The 22384-nt window shown below is 44.6% G+C and overlaps 1 protein-coding gene across 2 annotated transcripts in view; it reads right to left on the minus strand.

The window, feature by feature from the left end:
• The window catches only part of ANKH (ANKH inorganic pyrophosphate transport regulator), a 134968-nt gene that overhangs the window by 47139 nt on the left and 65445 nt on the right, over positions 1-22384 (minus strand). For both annotated transcript variants that reach the window (XM_083624707.1, XM_083624708.1), the window contains exon 2: positions 31-247. In XM_083624707.1, the coding sequence (XP_083480833.1) occupies positions 31-247 (217 nt within the window). The remainder of the gene's footprint in view (positions 1-30; positions 248-22384) is intronic.

A 22384-nucleotide genomic window follows, 5' to 3' on the forward strand; every position in this document is an offset into this window, starting at 1 on the left:
GTTCCCTCAGCAAATGGAATGAAGGCTTACCTATTAAGGTGTGAAACACAGCGGCCACAGCACCAGCTACAACCATACACAACACTGCTTTGGTTCTGTCTCTCTTGCTGTTGACAAAAACCAGCCCCACGTTCTTGAAGTCGCTCATTGGGCCCGTGAAGAACTTCATGAGGGAGTAGGCCAACCCATAGCTGGCCAGCATCTCCACAGCATCTTCCTTAACAGCTGCGATACCTCTGTTCAAGGCCTGAAGGGAAAGCAAAGCAAATGAGATACAAAGGTTTAAGATGTGCCAAGTCAACTCCAGACAACAGAACGTGATAGCCAAATTATCTTCCTAGAGAATCACGAACAGACCGCAACAAATCAGATTCAATACAGTAACTGGGATAAAAAGCTCTGTTGATGGGGGTTTGTTGAAAGAGGGATGTCTTCAGCAGGCACCGAGAAGATGACAGAAAAAGTGGGAGGGTGTTCCAAAGGATGGGGGCCACCACATTAAAGGCCTGATTTCAAAATGGTTCAAAACAGATCTCCAGACAGGATGGTATCTGTGAGATCCACTCTCCTGTGCAACACAATGATTGGCTGACTATGTAGGGGATGAGATGATATTTTAAGGTATCCTGGTCCCAAGCTGTATAAGGCTTCGTTCACCAATTCCATCGCTTTGAACCTAGCCGAGTAACTGATAGGCAGCTGGTGCAATTCTTTCAGTGCAGGTCTAACTGGTGGTGCTATTTTGCTCTGGTGAGCATTTGATTCCCAAATTTTCAGCTAGCTACAGCTTTTGGGTTAGCCTCAGAGGAAGCCCCACACCCAGTGAGCTTTAGCTGTTGACATATATAGATTGCACTTTTGAAGGGATGTACATTCCCATGTGGCACTACTAAGATCTGACTAAAGCTAAATTAGGACATACTAAATAACACCCAGATTCATGCTATCCTATCAAGTGGTCAACCTTTCTCTGTGGCAAAAGTCAAATGCCCAGAACCTTTTATTTGTTTGTCCCCCTTAACCATGCTTTGAACATTTTCCTGCTCAACAAAATCAATGAGGATTAATATAAGGCAGGTACACTGCATCTGTGCTGTGTATCGATTTCTATCTTGTGCTAATCTCCCCCCACATTTTAACTAATTGCTTTAATTGTTCAAATACATTAAACTTTGACTTCACCTCCAAAGGCACATTCCTCCATTGTCTCCTGAGTAATGTTTTATTCTATTCTATTTGTTTTCTTCTATTTGTAAACGTAAAGCAAGGATATAAAATAAATGATCATTTAATCATTTGGCCACTAATGAATGGATACTATGAGTTTTTCTTCCCAAGAAAGAAGTATTTAGGCTGTAAACCTATTTTCACTTGCTTGCAAGTCCTAGTGAACTCAAGGGGGCTTATTTCTGTAGAGGGTTTCCTGCCAACCTAGCAGTTTGAAAGCACGTCAAAGTGCAAGTAGATAAATAGGTACCTCTCCAGCGGGAAGGTAAACGGCGTTTCCGTGTGCTGCTCTGGTTCGCCAGAAGCAGCTTAGTCATGCTGGCCACATGACCCGGAAGCTGTACGTCGGCTCCCTCGGCCAATAAAGCGAGATGAGCGCCGCAACCCCAGAGTCGGTCACGACTGGACCTAATGGTCAGGGGTCCCTTTACCTTTATGTATAGGGTTGCACCGTGACAGCACTTTTTCTGCTCTGTGTCCTAACATTCCTCTTGACATTTACTAACAAAGCTGTGTATCTTTGTACGCTCACTTTACCGGGACATTTATTCCCATCCTGTCGGCAATTTGATTTCGTTTCAAAGCATACACGCAGAGAAAAGGGATTTTATCACCAACAGGATGGCAGCCTGACACTATATCCAAGATAGTCCTTTCAGTTTCCAATTGCCTAAATAGAAGAATGATTTAAGAAGTCTACAGCGGAGAGCATCTCAGGAAAATTACCATCTAATAACTATGTTTTTGCCAACAGCCACAGGAGCAGTGTCACCGTACAGAGAAGGAGAAAACCCATGACGTAATGGAAGAAAGAAGCAAGCACAATTTGGCGGTGACTGTACAAAGGAGCACTCCAGCAGAGACAGCGCTTCTTTCACCTCTGGCTGCCCTGATTTTCCAAAAAAAAAGTTAGCCTGCAAGCTCAAGGCATGCAGCAACTTCCAAGAAGGCAGGGGAAAGTCAGAGTATCTTTTCTACTAGGAAGCGCTAAAAAGTACCGTATTTTTCCATGTATAAGACGAGGGTTTTTTTGAACCCAAAATGAGGTTATAAATTTTGGGGTGTCTTATACACAGGTGGCAGGGACCCGGGTGGCACTGTGGGTTAAACCACAGAGCCTAGGACTTGCTGATCAGAAGGTTGGCGGTTCGAATCCCCGCGACGGGGTGAGCTCCCGTTGCTCGGTCCCTGCTCCTGCCAACCTAGGAGTTCAAAAGCATGTCAAAGTGCAAGTAGATAAATAGGTACCGCTCCGGTGGGAAGGTAAACGGCATTTCTGTGCGCTGCTCTGGTTCGCCAGAAGCGGCTTAGTCATGCTGGCCACATGACCCGGAAGCTGTATGCCGGCTCCCTCGGCCAATAAAGCGAGATGAGCACCGCAACCCCAGAGTCGGCCACGAGTGGACCTAATGGTCAGGGGTCCCTTTACTTTACTATACACAGGTAGTGCCATGGTGGGACGGGCGAATGGTTTTAGCCAGAAGCCGGAGACTGTCAGCAGCGATTGGGCAGGTGACTGGTGGCTGCGGCAAGGGCTGCTGTCTATTGGCTGCCGCTGCAGCAATCGGGAGGGCGTTTGGCAGTTGATGGCGGCGAGCGAGCAGACAATAGGTGGTTTTGTTGACGCAGGCAGTTGTGTGCGGTGGTTCGCCAGGTGAGTGATTTTTGCCCCCCCCCCAAAAAATAGGTCAGCAACTCTGGGCAACCCCCCCCCCAAAGCTCAACAACTCTGGGCAATCTCACCCCCCAAAAAAACCACTTTAACATGTCTTGGCAATCTCCCCCCATTTTCTAAATTTAGTGTCCCCCAAAATAGGGGGCATGTTACACACAGAAAAATACAGTACTTACAGAAAAGGTACGGGGGGTAGGGAGATATGACTGAGGTTCAGAAAATTACAGGTGGTGGGTACAATTTTTTCTCTTCCCCCTTCCCCCAAGAGGTACACATTTAAACAGACTGGCTCGGGTATAGACAAATCTATCTATTTTTTTGAGTGTGGGTCCATTTTATTCATAAATGTGCTCTATCCAAGTTTCTGTATTAATCCGTGGGCATTTTTTTTCCTCCAAAAGAATTCCTACCTAAATTCTTACTTAAATACATATTTTATCTCCATGTATGCATTTCAAAAAGCATCTCATCCTAAAATATGCATTTTAATGCTTTTTATGTTACTTTTCTGAGCCAACAACTGTATTACCAAATTTGGAGAAACATAAACCCTGAAGGGTAATTATGTTCTGATGAGTCTGGGAGGTGTATCAAGTCAATTTGCAAGTGAAGTCATATTCCTTGAGCGTCCATGGACAGGTGATAGGAGTTGAGTCACTCTGCAAAAAACAACAACCTAACTTATGGAATTCACTGCTACAGCAGGTGTCAATGGGCCACTACCATAAATGGATTTAAAAATGGTTGCTAGCCACATTGGCTAAACAGAACCACCCTGTTCAGAGGTAGAATACAAGCCTTGCTTATAAGCTCCCCAGAATTATCTGTGTAACTGCAGGGGATCAGTGTACTGCTCTAGATGAATCCTTGGTCTGGTCTGCCAGAGCTCTTCTTTTGCTAAGAACTCATAGTGAGAAAACGTCTCACTCCAGTTGTTCCACTAAGAAGGAATAGCTGACGGGTTGAATCACTGGAGAGCTGGCACTGTAAAAACAATGACATCATGCCAAGGGTGGCATACCCGTGGGTGACCACTGCAAAAAAGGGGGGAGGGAAGGGGTGGAAAGCTCTTCTGTGAAGGTTGGTTGTCGAGCTTAATTAACTCCCTCCAGACAAACCAAATGTTTTGACTAATTGGCTCAGCCTTTCCCTTTTTTAAAGCCAAAGAAGAAGGGCTAATAAATCTGGGTGCTCAAACGTTCACTGGTATGCTTTCAAGCTATAAAAATCAGTGGCAGTATCAGAAACTCAAATACAGTGGTACCTCGCAAGACGAAATTAATTCGTCTGCGAGTTTTTTGTCTTGCGAATTTTTCGTCTTGCGAAGGACGGATTCCCTGGGTATTAACGGTTTTAAGAAAAAGGAAACAAACTTGCAAGACGTTTTCATCTTGCAAAGCAAGCCCATAGGGAAATTCGTCTTGCGAAGCAACTCAAAAAACGAAAAACTCTTTCGTCTTGCGAGTTTTTCGTCTTGCGAGGTACCACTGTATGCAATCTAGGCGCCAAATGGCTCCTTAATGGTCCCTTACCTTTCCCGCCCCAACCTGGCCACAGTGATCCATGCGACGGTCATCTCCAGGCTTGACTACTGTAATTCGCTCTACGTGGGGCTGCCCTTGAAGCTGTCCCAGAAACTCCAGCGGGTACAGAATGCTGCAGCGAGGCTCCTCACGGAGTCTCTGCCATGGGAGCATATTCACCCAGTGCTTTTCAAGCTGCACTGGCTCCCGGTGGAGTACAGGGTCAGATTTAAGGTGCTGCTTTTGACCTTTAAAGCCCTTCACGGCCTAGGACCCTCGTACCTACAGGACCGCCTCTCCTGGTATGCCCCACGGAGAGCCTCAAGGTCCATAAATAACAACACCCTTGTGGTCCCAGGCCCTAAGAAAGTTAGATTGGCTTCAACCAGAGCCAGGGCCTTTTCAACTCTGGCTCTGACCTGGTGGAACGCTCTGCCTCATGGGACCAGGGCCCTGCAGGATCTGATTTCTTTCCGCAGGGCCTGTAAGACAGAGTTGTTCCGCCTGGCCTTTGGCTTGGAGCCAATTTGATTCCCTCCCTCCCTCCCTCTCTTTCTTTTTTCTTTTCCTTCTCCTCCTGCGATGAGGCTACATTTTAATATTCCTTTATTTTAATGTTGTTTTTTATTTTTGTTTTTAAGTTGTAATCATTCATCTTGTTTTTATTATTGCTTGTAAGCCGCTCTGAGCCCGGCCTTGGCTGGGGAGGGCGGGGTATAAATAAAAAATTATTATTATTATTATTATTATTATTATTATTATTATTATTAAACCATGGTTACAGTCGCCAAAAACGGAATGTCTAATTGCTACCGTATTTTTCACTCTATAAGACGCACCAGACCACAAGACGCACCTAGTTTTTGGAGGAGGAAAACAAGAAAAAAAAGTATTCTGAATCTCAGAAGCCAGAACAGCAAGAGGGATCGCTGCGCAGTGAAAGCAGCAATCCCTCTTGCTGTTCTGGCTTCTGGGATAGCTGCGCAGCCTGCATTTGCTCCATAAGACGCACACACATTTCCCCTTACTTTTTAGGAAGGAAAAGGTGAGTCTTATAGAGCAAAAAATACAGTATTTTGTGGCAAGATGGCTTTAAAGTTTTATTTTTCAAATGATGGACTGACTGTGATTGATTCTCAGTTAAAAATCTGGCTAATTCAGAGGACAACCTTGAGCTACGTTATGAGCTTTGAGAAGTTAAAGAAGAAAGGTTCGGCCTGTTTTTACCTCTTTTTCTTAATGGGAATACGGACCATTCATAATACAGAGATAGACTTCACAACTGTTCAGTGCTCCTGCTCAGGCTGAATGGTAAAAGCATTTGGGTTCCTGAAATTCATTCTGATTGTGTTGCAAGTGGCTGATAGCCAGGTACTAAATGAGTCTGGTACCTGGCTAATTTCGAACACTGATTCAGTGCTCCCCAAATTTTTGATACCTGGGTAGGTATTGCCCTAAGTAACTCTTAGAAGCCACATGTACACTCAAAAATACACATACAATGGACGCTCGGGTTGCAAACGTGATCCGTGCAGGAGGTACGTTTGCAATCCGCAGCATTTGCAACCCTCAGCGCCGCATCTGCGCACACGCGGGTTGCGATTCAGCGCATGCACAAAGCGCGATTTAGTGCTTCTGCGCATGTGTGAGCGCTGAAACCCGGAAGTAACCCGTTCCGGTACTTCCAGGTTTGCTACAGTGTGCAACCCAAAAACGCGCAACCTGAAGCGTCTGTAACCCGAGGTATGACTGTACAAGCAGAACCCTCACAAAAAAACACACAGCTAATGCGCTTTGTAGCTCCAGAATACCCTGGTTGAATGTTGCTTCTGGCGTCCCACCTTCCTCTTTTCTGTATTCAGTCAGTTTCCAGGGTAGGACCATGGTTTAATCAGGGCCCAGATCAGAGCAAGCAGGACTAGTTAGATGCTGGCAAAAACCTGCCCCACCTCCGGAAGCACTGCATTCAGCAAGTACTAGAGCAATTGGATGGAATGAAACGAATGACAGCAATAAAAGAAAATTCAACCCTGAGTAATCACTGTAGGTCAAAGTGACTTCTACACTGTCTCCAAGACTGCACAGTAAAACAGTACATTCTCAACACCTTTGGCAAATATAAGTTTTCTCTAAAAATACACCAAAAAAGAAAAAAGGCTGATGAAATGACAGAGAGACAATTGCAGAAGCAAAGAAGCAAAACCAAGAGTTTGGGTACACATGCGCACGCATACAGATACCCATCTCTAAAATGTCTCAGATGATGGAAGGATGTGGTCAAATTGCTTTTCTTGCCTATCTTATCCTCCCAACAACCCTTGTGAGGCAGGTTAGGCTGTGAGAGAGCAAGCTGCACATTGTCATCTAGTTTGAGACTCCAACCCCTACACCACACAAACTCTTAGGAGCAAATTTGCCCATAATTCACAACCTCGCCGGTTAAAATTAGCCCCACAGTTTAGTTCATCTATTAATTAAAAAGATAATAATAAAGCAATGCTTAGTTTCCCCACCCTCCTTTTCACTTCTTAGTTTTTCTGTACATGGTCAAGAAAAACAAGTGTCAGTACCCAGATTGAATTTTGCAAAATAATTCAATGACACAGGTTAAAGAAACTGAACAGTTATTGTCTGGGAAGAGTGCCCAGCCAGCCAACCAGCCAGCCGGAGAATATTTGTGTGCCAGGAAGAATTTATGTGACAAACATCTTCCTCCGCGATTGCCCAAAATAAAATATTATCCCAATGCAATGAGTAAGTTTGAAGAACATCCTTTGATCCAAAGCATAATAAAATGGAAGAGAGCTTATTTATGACAAGTCAAGTTTTCTGTAGCAAAAAAGTTGAAGAGCCTTAATCCAGCATGATGGAGAACTAGGAATGTTTACCCTTTCCAGGAAGACCCGAGGAGATGCAGTAGAGCAGGGGTCAGCAACCTTTTTCAGCAGGGGGCCGGTCCACTGTCCCTCAGACCTTGTGGGGGGCCGGACTATATTTTGAAGGAAAAAATGAACGAATCCCTATGCCCCACAAATAACCCAGAGGTGTATTTTATATAAAAGCACACGTTCTACTCATGAAAAAAAACACAAAGCAGGCTGCAAAAATAACCCAGAGACGCATTTTAAATAAAAGGACACATTCTACTCATGTAAAAACACGCTGATTCCTGGACCGTCCGCGGGCCGAATTAAGAAGGCAATTGGCCCGCATCCAGTCCCCAGCCTTAGGTTGCCTACCCCTGCTGTAGAACAACCCTGCTTAATATGGTACCATCTAGAGCAGTGGTTCTCAACCTGTGGGTCCCCAGATGTTGTTGGACTACAACTCCCATCATCCCTGAGCTCTGGCCTTGCTAGCTAGGGGTGATGGGAGTTGTAGTTCAACAACATCTGGGGACCCACAGGTTGAGAAAGGCTGCTCTAGAGGTTGTTGGACCCTATCAACTGCAGAAAACATGGGCAAAGATGATAGGTGTTGTAGTCCAACAACACCCAGATAGCATCAAGTTTGGGGAAGGGTGCTGCAGAAGAAGTGTCTACATTTTCCTTAAGATTCAGAGCTCTGGGGGCATAATCTTGCCCTGGTGTGTGTATAAGAAGCTACCTTACATTAGGCCAGATAATTTATCCAGTATTGTGTACTCTGATTGGCAATGGCTCACCATAGTCTCAGCCAGTGGCCTTCAGTGTCATCTGCTACCTGACCCTTCTTAACTGGAGATGTCAGCAATTGAATCTGGGACCTTCTGCATGCACAAGCCCTGAATTGTGGTCTTTCACTACAGAAGATATCCCTGCATGGTGTAAGCGTTGGTTACAGCTGGATCACAAGGCAGATATTGGTGCAGAAGTTTTTAACAGCTTCTACTGCACCTGCATTGGAATTGGGGTTGCTGCACTGGTGTGTTGACTCCACTATTGGGATGCAGGTGGCGCTGTGGTCTAAACCACTGAGCCTATTGGGTTTGCCAATCAGGTGGGCAGTTCGAATCCCCACAACAGGGTGAGCTCCCGTTGCTCTGTCCCAGCTCCTGCCAATCTAGCAGTTCAAAAACTCACCAGTGCAAGTAGAGAAATAGGCACTGCTGTAACAGGAAGGTAAACAGCGTTTCTGTGCACTCTGGTTTCCATCACGGTGTTCCATTGCGCCAGAAGCGGTTTAGTCATGCTGGCCGCATGACCCGGAAAGCTCTCTGTGGACAAATGCCGGCTCACTCGGCCTGAAAGTGAGATGAGCACCGCAACCCCATAGTTACCTTTGACTGGACTTAGCCGTCTAGGGGTCCTTTACCTTTTACTTGACTCCACTCAAATGTGGCCTTTCAGGAGACACAGTCTGACCAAAACACCGCAATCCTTTGTGAAATGTCTATGAACTAACTTTGTCAAAGATGCTACCAGGCTACCTTATACAACAGCAACTCAAAGTAGGAGTTTGGTTGAAACTCTGGTTCATTATCATTGTGGGGGGGAATTGTTCCAGCTAACAAAACCGTCACTAGTTGATTAATGAACTCCCAAGAAAGAATATAAGAATCATTCTGTGGGTCCAGGCAAAAGCCCAATCTAGTTCAGCATCTTTTGGTATCATTGATAATCTTCTCACTGTTCCTAGGGTCTCTTGAACCTCCTTCATGGTCCCAGGTACGTCTAGTCCACAGCTGGCGAAATACACTCTCTCACATGTCCTAACTTATTGGGAAATAAGCTCCCTCAAATGTCCTAAATTATTAGGAAATAAAACAATTCCCATAGAATGAATTTCCCTTGTGAAAAGAGGGTGCACAGTGTTAATGGTTATTTAACTAAAAATCCTAGAACATGTTTACAAGCTCTGAAATTCTTTGCTAGTCTATCATGATGCCACCTCGTACTTTTAAGACTATTTTTAATCACCCACGATCACTTTTCTGTATACTTTTTCTAGCAGACGTCTCAAGTTTATTAAACCTCCAGACTATTGCTGAACTTTAGAAACCTTTTTCCAACCGAGTACACTACACCCACGGACTAGGCTGTGGTTTTTATGAAAGAGCAATAATATTATAAATAAAGTCTCAAATGGAGACAACAGGTGCCGTACAGCTGAACTGGAAGCTTAATGACACAACCAGGATAGTCAACCAGAAGAAGCCCATGGAGTAGAACAACAAACTACATTGTGGGGGTGTCTATGTTCCTTCCTCCATTGTAAACTATTCCACCAACACCCAAGACCAAAGCTGCCCAGATGTCTTCTGTGGACAACTGGAGAGAGGAGAAATCAAGTGACAGATCAGGATGGATGCCACGATTTGTAGAAATCAGATGCAATAGTTCATCTTATTGAATAATCAGTAATAAAATTAATATACAGAGCACGTCTCTTGTGTAACAAAAGATTCTTATTGCGCAAACTGCTGGAAAGGGGTCACTGTGCTTGGGAACAGATCAGCCCTGTACAACTCATCTCCCGCCAAGCTAAACAGAGCCCACCAGCTATGTATGGCAGTGTTTTTCAAAGTGGTGGGCTACAGACTGGTGCCAGTTGGCTACCAGACCATGGCAACTCCACCACAACCTAGCTTGGGTGGTACACTTCAGGGACCAAATATGGTACTGTTCCCTTACACATGGTAGGGGGGAAATTGCTGGTTCGCCACATCAGATAGTTTGAGAAGCACTGGTGTATGACACCCCAGTAGATGAACCCACTGTTTTCGATGCCTACTTAGGGTTGCCATATGAACTCTTTTTCCAGGACTCATCCTCTTTTTCATGGGTATTTAAATGAGTGTTGTCATAGCAATCCATAATTAAAAGTAGAAGTTGGCAAATGTGTCCTCTTTTTTGCTCTTCAGAATATGACAACCCTATCTAGAACTACAAAAACGATAGGAGTGCCAAATTCCAGGCCACAGGGTTGGTAGGTACTGTGCATAATATCTTTCCACAGAACATTTCCCTCATTAGGTTCCGTTTCCTGTTGTCAAAAGCAAACATGATATTGATCTTTGCCTCTTTGAGAAGAAGCTCTTCCCCTTTTCTCTCCTTCAAAGCAAACACTCTTTTTTTAATCTAAAAGGAAGGACTGGTGAAAAGTTGGCTCAGACATACAATTCTATCTTCACAAAATATATGGACAGACACCACGTGTAATATTTATTATGGGTAAAGGTAAGGTAAAGGGACCCCTGACCATTAGGTCCAGTCGTAACCAACTCTGGGGTTGCGGCACTCATCTCACATTATTGGCCGAGGGAGCAGGCGTACAGCTTCCAGGTCATGTGGCCAGCATGACCAAGCCGCTTCTGGCGAACCAGAGCAGAACACGGAAACACCGTTTACCTTCCCACCAGAGCGGTCCCTATTTATCTACTTGCACTTTGACGTGCTTTCGAACTGCTAGGTTGGCAGGAGTTGGGTAGAGTTCCTTAAACAGGAATGATCCATTAAAAGCAATACTTTGGGAGTCAGAACCCCCATGTACAAAAGGTATTCAGACTAATCAGTTACCAGAGGACTATATCTTCCAACTCTCAGCTAACCTTGTTCTAAATCTTTATAACTGGATATACCGATGCGATCATCTGACATGGCTGCAAGAGCAATTAGCCAATCTCCTTAACTGGCTCAGCCAGTCTTGCTCTAGCAATATTATTATAACTGCTCTTAGAGAATGATTTTCCTCCACTTCTGACTCACTAGCAATGCTCCGGTGTTTTCCCTGAGACACTTCTGTGGCGTTTGATTTTTGTTTAGCTAGTGTAGGAAAAAGCAGAAAAGCAGCAGTTCGTCCACTACTGGTTGTACAAAGAAGTTTTGTTAAGAGTGAGAGACTGTGGAGCCGCAAGATTAGTTCATGTCTTAATATTTGTGAGCGAGGGAATAGAGGTCGCATATTCCCCAGCTCATCGTTTCCAAGTGCTCAAAGCATCAACTGCATCAAAACAGACAGAGACAATAAATTATCCTTTCAGGTTTTTTTTGTTTTGCTTTCCCCTCTGCTTCTAAGCTTTCACCCTGCATATATATTTCATCACATCAGGCTGAAAAACACAGGGGTTTTTTAAGAGGGCAAGAGGTTGCACAAAAATGTGTCTGTAGATGGGCAATTTATAGGCGAATCGAGGAAAGGCCACAGATTGCCGACCAAGTATGAGTTTTCCTGCAAAAAGCCCCATGTTCAGTTCCTGGCATCTCCAGATAGTCTCCTGCCTGAAATCTTAGGAGAGGGGCTGCCTGTCAGTGTAGACCAGCCTTCTCCAACCTGATGTCTTCCTAATGTTCTGGAGAACAATTCCTTACAGTCTGAGCCAATAGGGCCAACAGTCTGGAATGGTTGGAGTTGTGCTCCAAAACATCTGGAAGACAGCAGGTTGGGAAAAGCTGGTGTAGGCGTCATTGGCCTAGGTCAGGGACGTCCAACCAGTAGATTGCGATCTACCGGCAGATCCCCGGCTGATCCTGGTAGATCGCGGGATCCTTACCGTGTACAAAAATTTACAGAAGAAGAAGAAGAAGAGGAGTTTGGATTTGATATCCCGCCTTTCACTCCCTTTAAGGAGTCTCAAAGCGGCTAACATTCTCCTTTCCCTTCCTCCCCCACAACAAACACTCTGTGAGGTGAGTGGGGCTGAGAGACTTCAAGGAAGTGTGACTGGCCCAAGGTCACCCAGCAGCTGCATGTGGAGGAGCGGAGACGCGAACCCGGTTCCCCAGATTACAAGACTACCGCTCTCAACCACTACACCACACTGGCTGTACAGGGGAAAGGCTAAAAAATTCTGTGCAATCCTCCCCCCAAAAAACTCTGGGCACTTCCCTTCTAAAAAAAAGGTCAACAACTGGGCAATCCACCCACCCCACGAACGCTCCTCCTCCCTCCAATGACAATGGGTAGATCTCTGCCAGTTTTTTTATACTGGGAGTAGATCACAGTCTCTTGGGAGTTGCACATTCCTAGTCTAGGTCAGTGGTTCTCCAAGAGTGCGGCGCACCACGCTGCAGGAGAGGACGGCAAGCGTGGCAGGAAGATTCAAGGCCAATCAAAGAAACATCTAAACATTTCAGCTTGGTACAAGCAACTCCCAATTTCTGTGGGGGTTGCGTTCCAGGCCATTGTGTGCACCTCGCCCCACCACACCACCGCCTTTTCCAGCCGTCAAGCGTGTGAAATGCCAATGTTTTATTCCATTGGTTCATGCACTAAGAACAAGGTGCCATGAAAAAGAAGCACTGCTTGATTGCTGGGTGACTGCCGTAAAACTGCTCTTTGAGGAAATGTGAGGAAAATGGGGAAAAGGACAGCAATAAATCTGTGTGCTTGTTTTATCTATGGAACTGTCCATGCAAAGGCCTTGCATTCTTGAGTTAAGCAGGAAGACCAGGGGAAAGAGAGAAAAGGAAGAGAGCATTAAGAGGTGCTCAGACTTGCAAGCGCTACACCTGGTTTCTCTTAAGACACAATATTTATCATTGCACAGCTCTATGTACACAGCTGTACGCTCTCCATGGTGTGAAGAACCTTCAATAGGATATATGATTACTGTTGCCCAGCAGATGATTCATAGTAGTTTCCCTGCAAGGTTGTGGTCTTGAATATATGGAAGGACGGGGGGGGGGGGGAATAGGCAGTACCAGTTGTATTCCATGTGGTTCTGTGCTGCGGGATTTGCTTCCAATCACACAGGGGGGGGCACCCGATTTTGCCAATGCCCTATTTAATGCAGCCCCCCCATGCCAGCTCTAGAGGATCCCCCAAACGCCAGAAGCAGCTTTCAGACAAGTTGTGCTGGGCAGTGTGAATCAACAAAAATGGGTGTCTTGTCTTGTGCAACCTGAAGTGTTTCTTGCGAGTGCGAAGACACAATTGGATAAAGCCAAAGGTGTGTTTGCGTGCTCTCTGTTGCAAATTTCTACCCCAAAATTGCATTTACCATAAAGCGCAATCTAAGACTGCACGCTAACAAAGGCAAACTAGCCAAACTCATTTGGAAATCTAAGCACAAGGCAGAATGGTTTTCCTGACAATATATATTTGCTAGGATGATGAAACCGGAGTTTGCAGTCTACCTGTCTAATCCTTCTCGGCAATCTAATTCCATAAATCAAACAGGAAATTAAGCCTCTCTATGCCGCACTCAGTGTAAATATTTCATTCATTCATGAGGGGTACAGGTTGACCTGGACTATCTATTCCACACTGCTAAAGGATGTTGCATGACTGGTTTAATAAGCAAACGTCTAGCAAGTAGCACAATAATTGCGTCTGATAGCTGACACTGAAATGTCAGCTTTTCAGCTTCTGAATTGTATGTTCTATGCACCAATTTAGTACACTGTCCCTGTGAGTTCTTTATTCAAACTCTCACACACTTTTAGCAGAAATGCATGATTAAAACTATACAGTGGTACCTCGGGTTACATACGCTTCAGGTTACATACTCCACTAACCCAGAAATATTACCTCGGGTTAAGAACTTTGCTTCAGGGTGAGAACAGAAATTGTGTTCTGGCAGCGCGGCGACAGCGGGAGGCCCCATTAGCTAAAGTGGTCTTCAGGTTAAGAACAGTTTCAGGTTAAGAACAGACCTCCAGAACAAATTAAGTTCTTAACCCGAGGTACCACTGTACTGTAACAAATCTTCAAACATCCAGAGATATTGCCCTGCAAGATTTTCTTTTAGGCCATAAATCAAAACTAAGAGGAAATCCTTAAACTAAGCATTTACGGAGTCTAAAGAACACATTGATGGAACAGACTGTAGTTATGAATAATGGTTTCTATTTCCGCCAAGAGAATGCGCAGAGAGCACTACTATTAAATGACAACTAATATTTTAAATATTAGTTTCATTCAAATCCTGTCCCTCTAGTAATAGACTCAGATTGCAATCTTCACCACATTTACCTGAAAGAAGGCCCTACAAAGAATAGTAGGACTTACCTCAGAATAGGGATGGAGGGGAAATTAAATCCAAGTTGCGTTTAAAGCCGCCAGCTATCAAATACTTTTTGAAACACTATGAGAACTGAAAAACAGCCATCGTTCAAAATTTGCACGTATCCAAATTTTGCACTCCAGTTCTCCAACCAAACAGTTTATAAAAATGCGTATTTTAGGAGAAAACGTGCACTGAAAGTAACACGCAAAATGCATTACATCAGCAAAAATATATTGAAAAATTGTGTATGTTAGTCAAAACCGAACACAAAAAATGTGTTTAGTAGGAGAAAAATCAAACAAATGCTGGAGAATTTTCATGAGGATCTTTTTTTAAAAAAAAATCACAAATTGCTGCAGAAAGGCAGCAAACTGAATTTAACACTGGAAAAAAGAGAGACTGAGATAACTGAAACTGACAGATCCTTCCATCCCTACTTAATAGAAGCATGGTACTGGGTTGCCTGAATGATGTGTTATCCTCATGATAACCCTGTGAAACAGACTTCCTCAAGAGATAATGACTTGCCTAAAGCTACAAAGAGAGCTTAATAGTGCTCTTAATAGAGAGCATGGATACAATTACCGTATTTTTCGCTCGATAACACGCACCTGACCATAACACGCACATAGTTTTTAGAGGAGGAAAACAAGAAAAAAAAATTCTGAATGAAACAGTGGATGTATCATTTTTGTGCTTCATGCTGCGGCCACAGACATGTGATTTGATGGTGAGTTTGGGGTAGCCCAATGCAAAGATCCTGAGGATCCATGTGGATCCATGCTTTGTAACCACGTTTTTGCACCATTGCAGCCCCAGGCAACAGTGGGTGCGTGATTTTTTTGGTGCAGGCTGTAGCCATGGACATGCTATGTGATCTGATGGTGAATTTGGGGTGACCCAATGCAAAGATCCTGAGGATCCATGTGGATCCGTGCTTTGTAACCACGTTTTTGCACCATTGCAGCCCCAGGCAACAGTGGGTGCGTGATTTTTTTGGTGCAGGCTGTAGCCATGGGCATGCTATATGATCTGATGGTGAATTTGGGGTGACCCAATGCAAAGATCCTGAGGATCCATGTGGATCCATGCTTTGTAACCACGTTTTTGTACCATTGCAGCCCCAGGCAACAGTGGGTGCGTGATTTTTTTGGTGCAGGCTGTAGCCATGGACATGCTATGTGATCTGATGGTGAATTTGGGGTGACTCAATGCAAAGATCCTGAGGATCCATGTGGATCCGTGATTGGAACCACGTTTTAAGTAGGGAGGGAAGGAAAAACATAGAAGCGACAAGGAGAGGGGTGTGCAGAGAAGCAGCTGGCTAAGAATGCAGGAGAGGGGTTTTACCGGAGGGAGGAAAGGAAGGCAAAAGTCCCCCCCCCCCACAAGCCAACCAGCTCTCTCTCCCCCCCCCCCCAACCTGCATGTTGCCTTCGAGTCCCAGACGCTTAGAAGGAAGGACGCTCTGCTTGCCTGGAGGGGAGGGGTTTTCTCTGCTCTTTGTTCCGTTTGAGCAAACACAGTAAGGAAACAGAAGCGGGTGGGCAGTAAGACCCTGAGGCAGAATGCAGGAAAGCAGCAGCTTCCTCCTTTCCTCCCTTCTCCGGACGATTTGATATTTGCCTGATTTTTGCCTTGTCAGCTCCAGGGACCACACATTCGCTCAATAACACGCACAGACATTTCCCCTTACTTTTTAGGAGAAAAAATCTGCGTGTAATAGAGGGAAAAATACGGTACTCGTGTCCTTTTTCTGGGTCAGGCCTCCAAATCTATACACATACACACCACCAGGAACTACTACTAAATCCGGACCTTTCCTGGCACTACTACTGAACTCTCGCTGTTCAGATACACTGCTCTAGCCTGCTGTATGTTTTCAGCTGTTGCCTTGTTCTGTTCTGCTGGTAGCTACCCAGAGTGGCTGGGACAATTGGGAAACACTGGCCTGCGAGCGCTCCAATCGGAGAACAGCCTTTACGAAAGGTGTCATGGGCTTTGAAGACACTTGAACTCAGGATGCAAGGGAGAAATGTGCTAAGAGGAAGGCATGCTTGGGAAATCCACACCGTGATCAACTCCCGCCTGGATACCTATGTCCCCACTGTGGAAGGACGTATGGATCCAGAATTGGCCTCCACAGTCACTTACGGACTCACTGTTAAAACCATGTTTATGGAAGACAATCTTACTTGGCTACGAGTGATTGCCAAAGACGACTAAATTATCACTGTTGAGATACACTGTTATAGCCTGCTGCATGTTTTCAGCTGCTGCCTCATTCTATTCTGCTGGAAGCTACCCAGAGTGGCTGGGGCAACCCAGTCAGATGGGCATAAATTGTTGTTGTTTTATTTTTTATTTTAGTGGTTTATGGCATGAAGAATGCATTACTTGCGTTTGTTGTGCCACTTTGCTGTCTTCGCTAACCCTCTGAGAAAACTGCCATCCATTTGGCTTTTCATCCGCCATTTTATCAACACCCTTATTAACCATTCCACATGGAAAATAAAATATTCCATGGTGTAGCATTATTCTAATACGTGTAACAATCGTACACCATCTTTAGTGCCTATTTTGTGCCCAGGGCAAGTGCCCAAGTTTGACAACTTGAAGAAAGCAAGGGAAGAGGACCCACCATGGGAAGAGATGGCAACTGCTTTGGCAACAACTTATTAGGAAATTTCCTTTTAGGAAAAGGCTTTCAAAAGGAACTCTGTAATTAACGACAGGTCTGCCACAGCTTAAGTAAAACATTTAAATCATGGATTTGTACCATAAGTACCTCTTCCTAGTGCTATTTTTCTGGGAAATGGAAGTACCAAAACTCACCATGATCGATCTTCTCCTGTGTTCTTTTATAATGGCCTGAGAGGAGCCAGAACTGAGTACCGGTGAGTTCCTGCTGGGGGGAACCCTGCCTCTTCCTTCTTGTATCATAACCACCATCTTAACCATGTGCTCAACTTTCCACTGATGGACCTGTTGGAAGCTGAACCTAGTTTCAATGATAATCCAAGGAATACAAAGTATTGGCTTCGTAGTACTTAAGAAAGCACTTAATTGCCTCCATCATGATTTGATACTATGGCATGCCAAACAAAATAATTACATTTGTGCTTAATACATCAATGTGAAGCCCGCACAGTTTATTCAGGGTGCTGACACACAGTTAAAGTCAACATCCTGAATAAACGGCACACCATAAGCTCTGCTGCCCAAAAGGAAGCGTGGCTTTGTTTCTCTTTTACTAACAGACTTCTAAATATTAGCAGGATTCAAAACGGTTCACGAGTAGTGTAATAAAAAGGATATTGTATTATCTCTAAGGCCCTTTGATCACCAACTGCGGGTTTGCAATAAGCTGATTAAAAAACAGTCTAGTTTAAACATAGCCGGGGTGCTTTTATCGAAGTGTTGACAATACTGCCTGTCCCCTTGTGTCATCGTGATTAAGCTTTAACTTGAAAGCGCATCTGCAACAAACTACCCTCCATTAAAATAAACAAGGGCAGCTGCATTGTGAAGGCTGTTTTGGGTATATTGCTGCTCCAATTTCAGACAGCACTGGCAAGTAGACCCAGGAACAAACTTGGAACATTCTGCGAGAAATTACAAGTTTAGCTTGCAGTCTCTGCATCCTTCCTAGGGAAGCTCTGACCTGCTCTTTGTCTCTGCGTCAGGCCAGTAACATCCATCAAATTTCCTTACTAAGCTCTGAATGACTGCTTTGAAACAAGGAGCTGCTGATATCTATGCCCATCTATGTTAATGTATTTTGAACAACTGAATAATGTTTTGCATAAGACAGTATCGTGAAGCTTCAGAGGAAGTGAAGAAGCAAAGTGTAATGTCAGAGAAAAGTGCGGGGGACCACACCAGTAGGTAAGGGAAATGAACATTTCACAGCATGCCATCCGACTCTTCGTGACCCCATGGACCAGAGCACGCCAGGCACTCCTGTCTTCCACTGCCTCCCGCAGTTTGGTCAAACTCATACTGGTAGCTTCGAGAACACTGTCCAACCATCTTGTCCTCTGTCATCCCCTAGTCATCCACCATAGTAGTTCAAATCAAGGAAGAAGATTAATGGCTCTGAAAAGGGTTCAGACGATGTCTTTAAATAAGAGATTTGAGTTATACTGCCACACTCTTAGAACAATTACATTGTCTAAACAAGCAAGTATTTATAGCGAGGATTCACTACTTAAATCACTCCGAGGGCCCCTTTTTTCATATTTATCAACTGTTGCAAAATAAAAATAAAAATCAGTAGGGATAGATTTAAAGACATGCTAAACTCTCAAGCTGAAATTGCTGGAAGTTAAAACTTCTTAACTCAGGGTCGTATCCTGAGATTTGTTTTTCAGTGGTGTTGTTGTTGTTTAGTTGTTTAGTCGTGTCCGACACTTTGTGACCCCATGGACCAGAACACGCCAGACACTTCTGTCTTCCGCTGCCTCCTGCAGTTTGGTCAGACTCATGCTGGTAGCTTCGAGAACACTGTCCAACCATCTAGTCCTCTGTCGTCCCCTTCTCCTTGTACCCTCCATCTTTCCCAACATCAGGGTCTTTTCCAGGGAGTCTTCTCTTCTCATGAGGTGGCCAAAGTATTGGAGCCTCAGTTTCACGATCTGTCCTTCCAGTGAGCACTCAGGGCTGATTTCCTTAAGAATGGATAGGTTTGATCTTCTTGCAGTCCATGGGACTCTCAAGAGTCTCCTCCAGCACCATAATTCAAAAGCATCCATTCTTCGGCAATCAGCTTTCTTTATGGTCCAGCTCTCACTTCCATATATCACTACTGGGAAAACCATAGCTTTAACTATACAGACATTTGTCTCTGCTTTTTAAGATGCTATCTAGGTCTGTCATTGCTTTTTCTCCCAAGAAGCAGGAGTTTTTTAATTTTGCGACTGCTGTCACCATCTGCAGTGATCATGGAGCCCAAGAAAGTAAAATCCCTCACTGCCTCCATTTCTTCCCCTTCTGTTTGCCAGGAGGTGATGGGGCCAGTGGTCATGATCTTAGTAGTTCACTTCTACAAAACATTTATTAAAGTCAATTCTATTTAATCTCTAGGATTTTCTTAATGACATTGCTTCAAACTTCCTGTATAATTGTTGGGTTTCCACGTACTGCATTTGTCTTTTAGAGTAAGACTAGCACCTGAGGTGTTATTAAGTTGTGACACCCCATCGCCCCAAACGCAGTCCCCAGACAAGGTATGGCAGGCTCAATAAACCATCTGTCTTCTTATCTCGGACTACAAAAACAGGAGAGCCGCCTAGCACCTGAGTGTTATGCAGGCCTGATCTACATGTTGGAACTTGATTGCAGTTAAAAGACACAAAGGGAGAGACAACGGAGTGCACTTCCGTGGGTGGTCAAACTGCTGTGTTAGCAGTGACCTCTCTGGGGCGTAAGCCTCAGCAGTGTGTATGGAGGTTCTGGGCTGCACAGACAAGACACACACACCCCCACTTAGCCTCACTGTTGTGGTCCAAAGGAAAGCAGAGCAATACGTCTGGCACCAGCTTGGCTGCAGGAGCTGCTATAAGGAGGTACCATCCAACTGTCTTAGAGTTGGGTGTCCAATCCAGATTTATTCCTCATCCTTTTCTTCTCTCGAAGATGGAAGGAGGGAATTTTAGGATCAAAACAAAATTTTAAAAAATCCTTCCAGTAGCACCTTAAAGGTAAAGGGACCCCTGATCGTTAAGTCCAGTTGCGGACGGCTCTGGGGTTGCGGTGCTCATCTCATTCTACTGCCAGAGGGAGCCGACGTTTGTCCGCAAACAGATTCTGGGTCATGCGGCCAAAATATATGGATAGACACCAGGCGTAATATTTATTATGGGTAAAGGTAAAGGTACCCCTGACCATTAGGTCTAGTCGTGACCGAACCTGGGGTTGCGGCGCTCATCTCGCTTTATTGGCCGAGGGAGCTGGCGTACAGCTTCCGGGTCATGTGGCCAGCATGACTAAGCTGCATCTGGCGAACCAGAGCAGTGCACAGAAACGCTGTTTACCTTCCCGCCGGAGCGGTACCTATTTATCTACTTGCACTTTGACGTGCTTTCGAACTGCTAGGTGGGTAGGAGCTGGGACCGAACAATGGGAGCTCACCCCATCGTGGGGATTCGAACCGCCGACCTGATCGGCAAGCTCTGTGGTTTAGACCACAGTGCCACCCGTGTACAAAGAAGTATCTGAAGAAAAGCTCATACGAATAACAAACTTAGTTGGTCTCTAAGGAGCTACTGGAAGGAATGTTTTTATTTTGTTTCGACTACAGCACACCAACACGGCTACCTACCTGTTTTAGGATCAAAGTTTTCCTTCTCCTAGACAGGCTACCTTTCCAGGCTGGCAAGTCCCATCAGCCCCTTATTTCCCTCTACAGCACACACAGAAACTGCCTTTTGATCATTGGGCCCACTATTAGTCTCTTCTGCTCAATCCACCAGAGCCTGTGTTCGCATGCAGTGGAAGGCCCTAACTCACTGAGGGTTTGAGACCCATTGGCTACCCTCACCTGGCTTAGTCAGCCAGTCGAAGCCGTTCCCGTGGCGTGGCTGCTGTTGCATTCTTATAGTTTCTGGGAGTCACACCTGAGAGCTGAGTGCAGGATGGGGACCAAAAGTGGACAAACTACCCCAGAAAGAGCATGACATGTCCCGTACCAAAGCCACTACCCCTCCCCTAACACCCCACTAAGAGTGTATTGATGGCTCACCTTCATATAAGATTGTTCTATACGTGCCATCAAATGCAAACCTACTCTTCTGACTGAAATGTAACATGGCAAAAGTTGCATCGCCACATGAACTGCATGCTGCCCATGGCCAATACGTCACAGTCACGTTTTAGAAGATTTATAGGTAGCCGCCATAATGCAAAAAGTTGTTTTAATCCTCCCCAACCGTCTGTCCAGAGCAAGCTGACGCAACTGAACCAGAAATCCAAAAATAATAGCTTATGGAGGCAACGCAGCTGGTACCATTTAATTATGTTGTTAAGGCATCATCTCAGCAGAATGTCTTGAAATAGTATCTCTCGCTCTCCCCAGCAATTAATATTTAAAGAACCTCAACTACAAATACAATTAATAAATTCCAGGTTAGTCATTTGCAATGTACCGGTGCCACAGTGGGACAGAAAGGATCACACTGGGGCACGTCTGGAAACATAAATGGGCTGTGAACATTGAAGATAAATCCAGTTAAAATGAGACTGTGGGGAATGTCAGCTGGAACATTGTTTGCACCTGTATTAAATATTACTTCCATGTCAACAACTTGGACAGCATTTCAGTCCCTGGAAACACAACTGTACTGGATAACAAAATAAGTCATCCGGGATGATGTACAATGCAATTTAAGCATGTCTAGGAACAAGGTAATAATTTGTTTTGCTCTTCATTTCTTTCCTATTTCACAAAGAGTTATATGCTTCTTGATTGTAATAAAAGCTCAAAGAGGTTTACAAAAATAAAATTATCAGTAAAAAAAAACACCCAAGTATATAAACATACAAAAACAATGGTTGCGTTTTTATTGGGAGAAGAGTCCTGGAAGTGGAAGAGGTTACAGGTTTTTTAACTGTAGCTGATGTCCTTAAGGTGTTAATCAGTGAAACCCCGCAAGCAGATCAATAAAGCCAAATCCTGGATAATTCTATTGCTCCAGTCAGGGAGTCAAGAAATATGTCAAAGACATACAAGAAGCATAGGCCCAATAGTTAAAAATGGGCAGCTTTCTATTCAGTCTCTCTGCAAGCACAGCATAAAGAGACTCACATCCCTGTTTTGGGAAAGATGCAGGGGTTGCACAACTGCAGAGACGCCTATTCAAAAAACATCAGTTACAGGTACGCAACCCATTTTTTGTGTGTGGTCTCTGAAGAATCACACATGGCTGGCGTATGTACCAGGAGGGGGTGCAGGTATCCCTTGGAAAACAAATTGCAAAGATCAGCCTTGCCAAATGCATGTCAGCCTTGCCCATTTGCTGGTATTTGCGTAAT

This window comes from Podarcis filfolensis (genome assembly GCF_964270895.1).
Source record: "Podarcis filfolensis genome assembly, chromosome: 7".
Classification (NCBI taxonomy): domain Eukaryota; kingdom Metazoa; phylum Chordata; class Lepidosauria; order Squamata; family Lacertidae; genus Podarcis; species Podarcis filfolensis.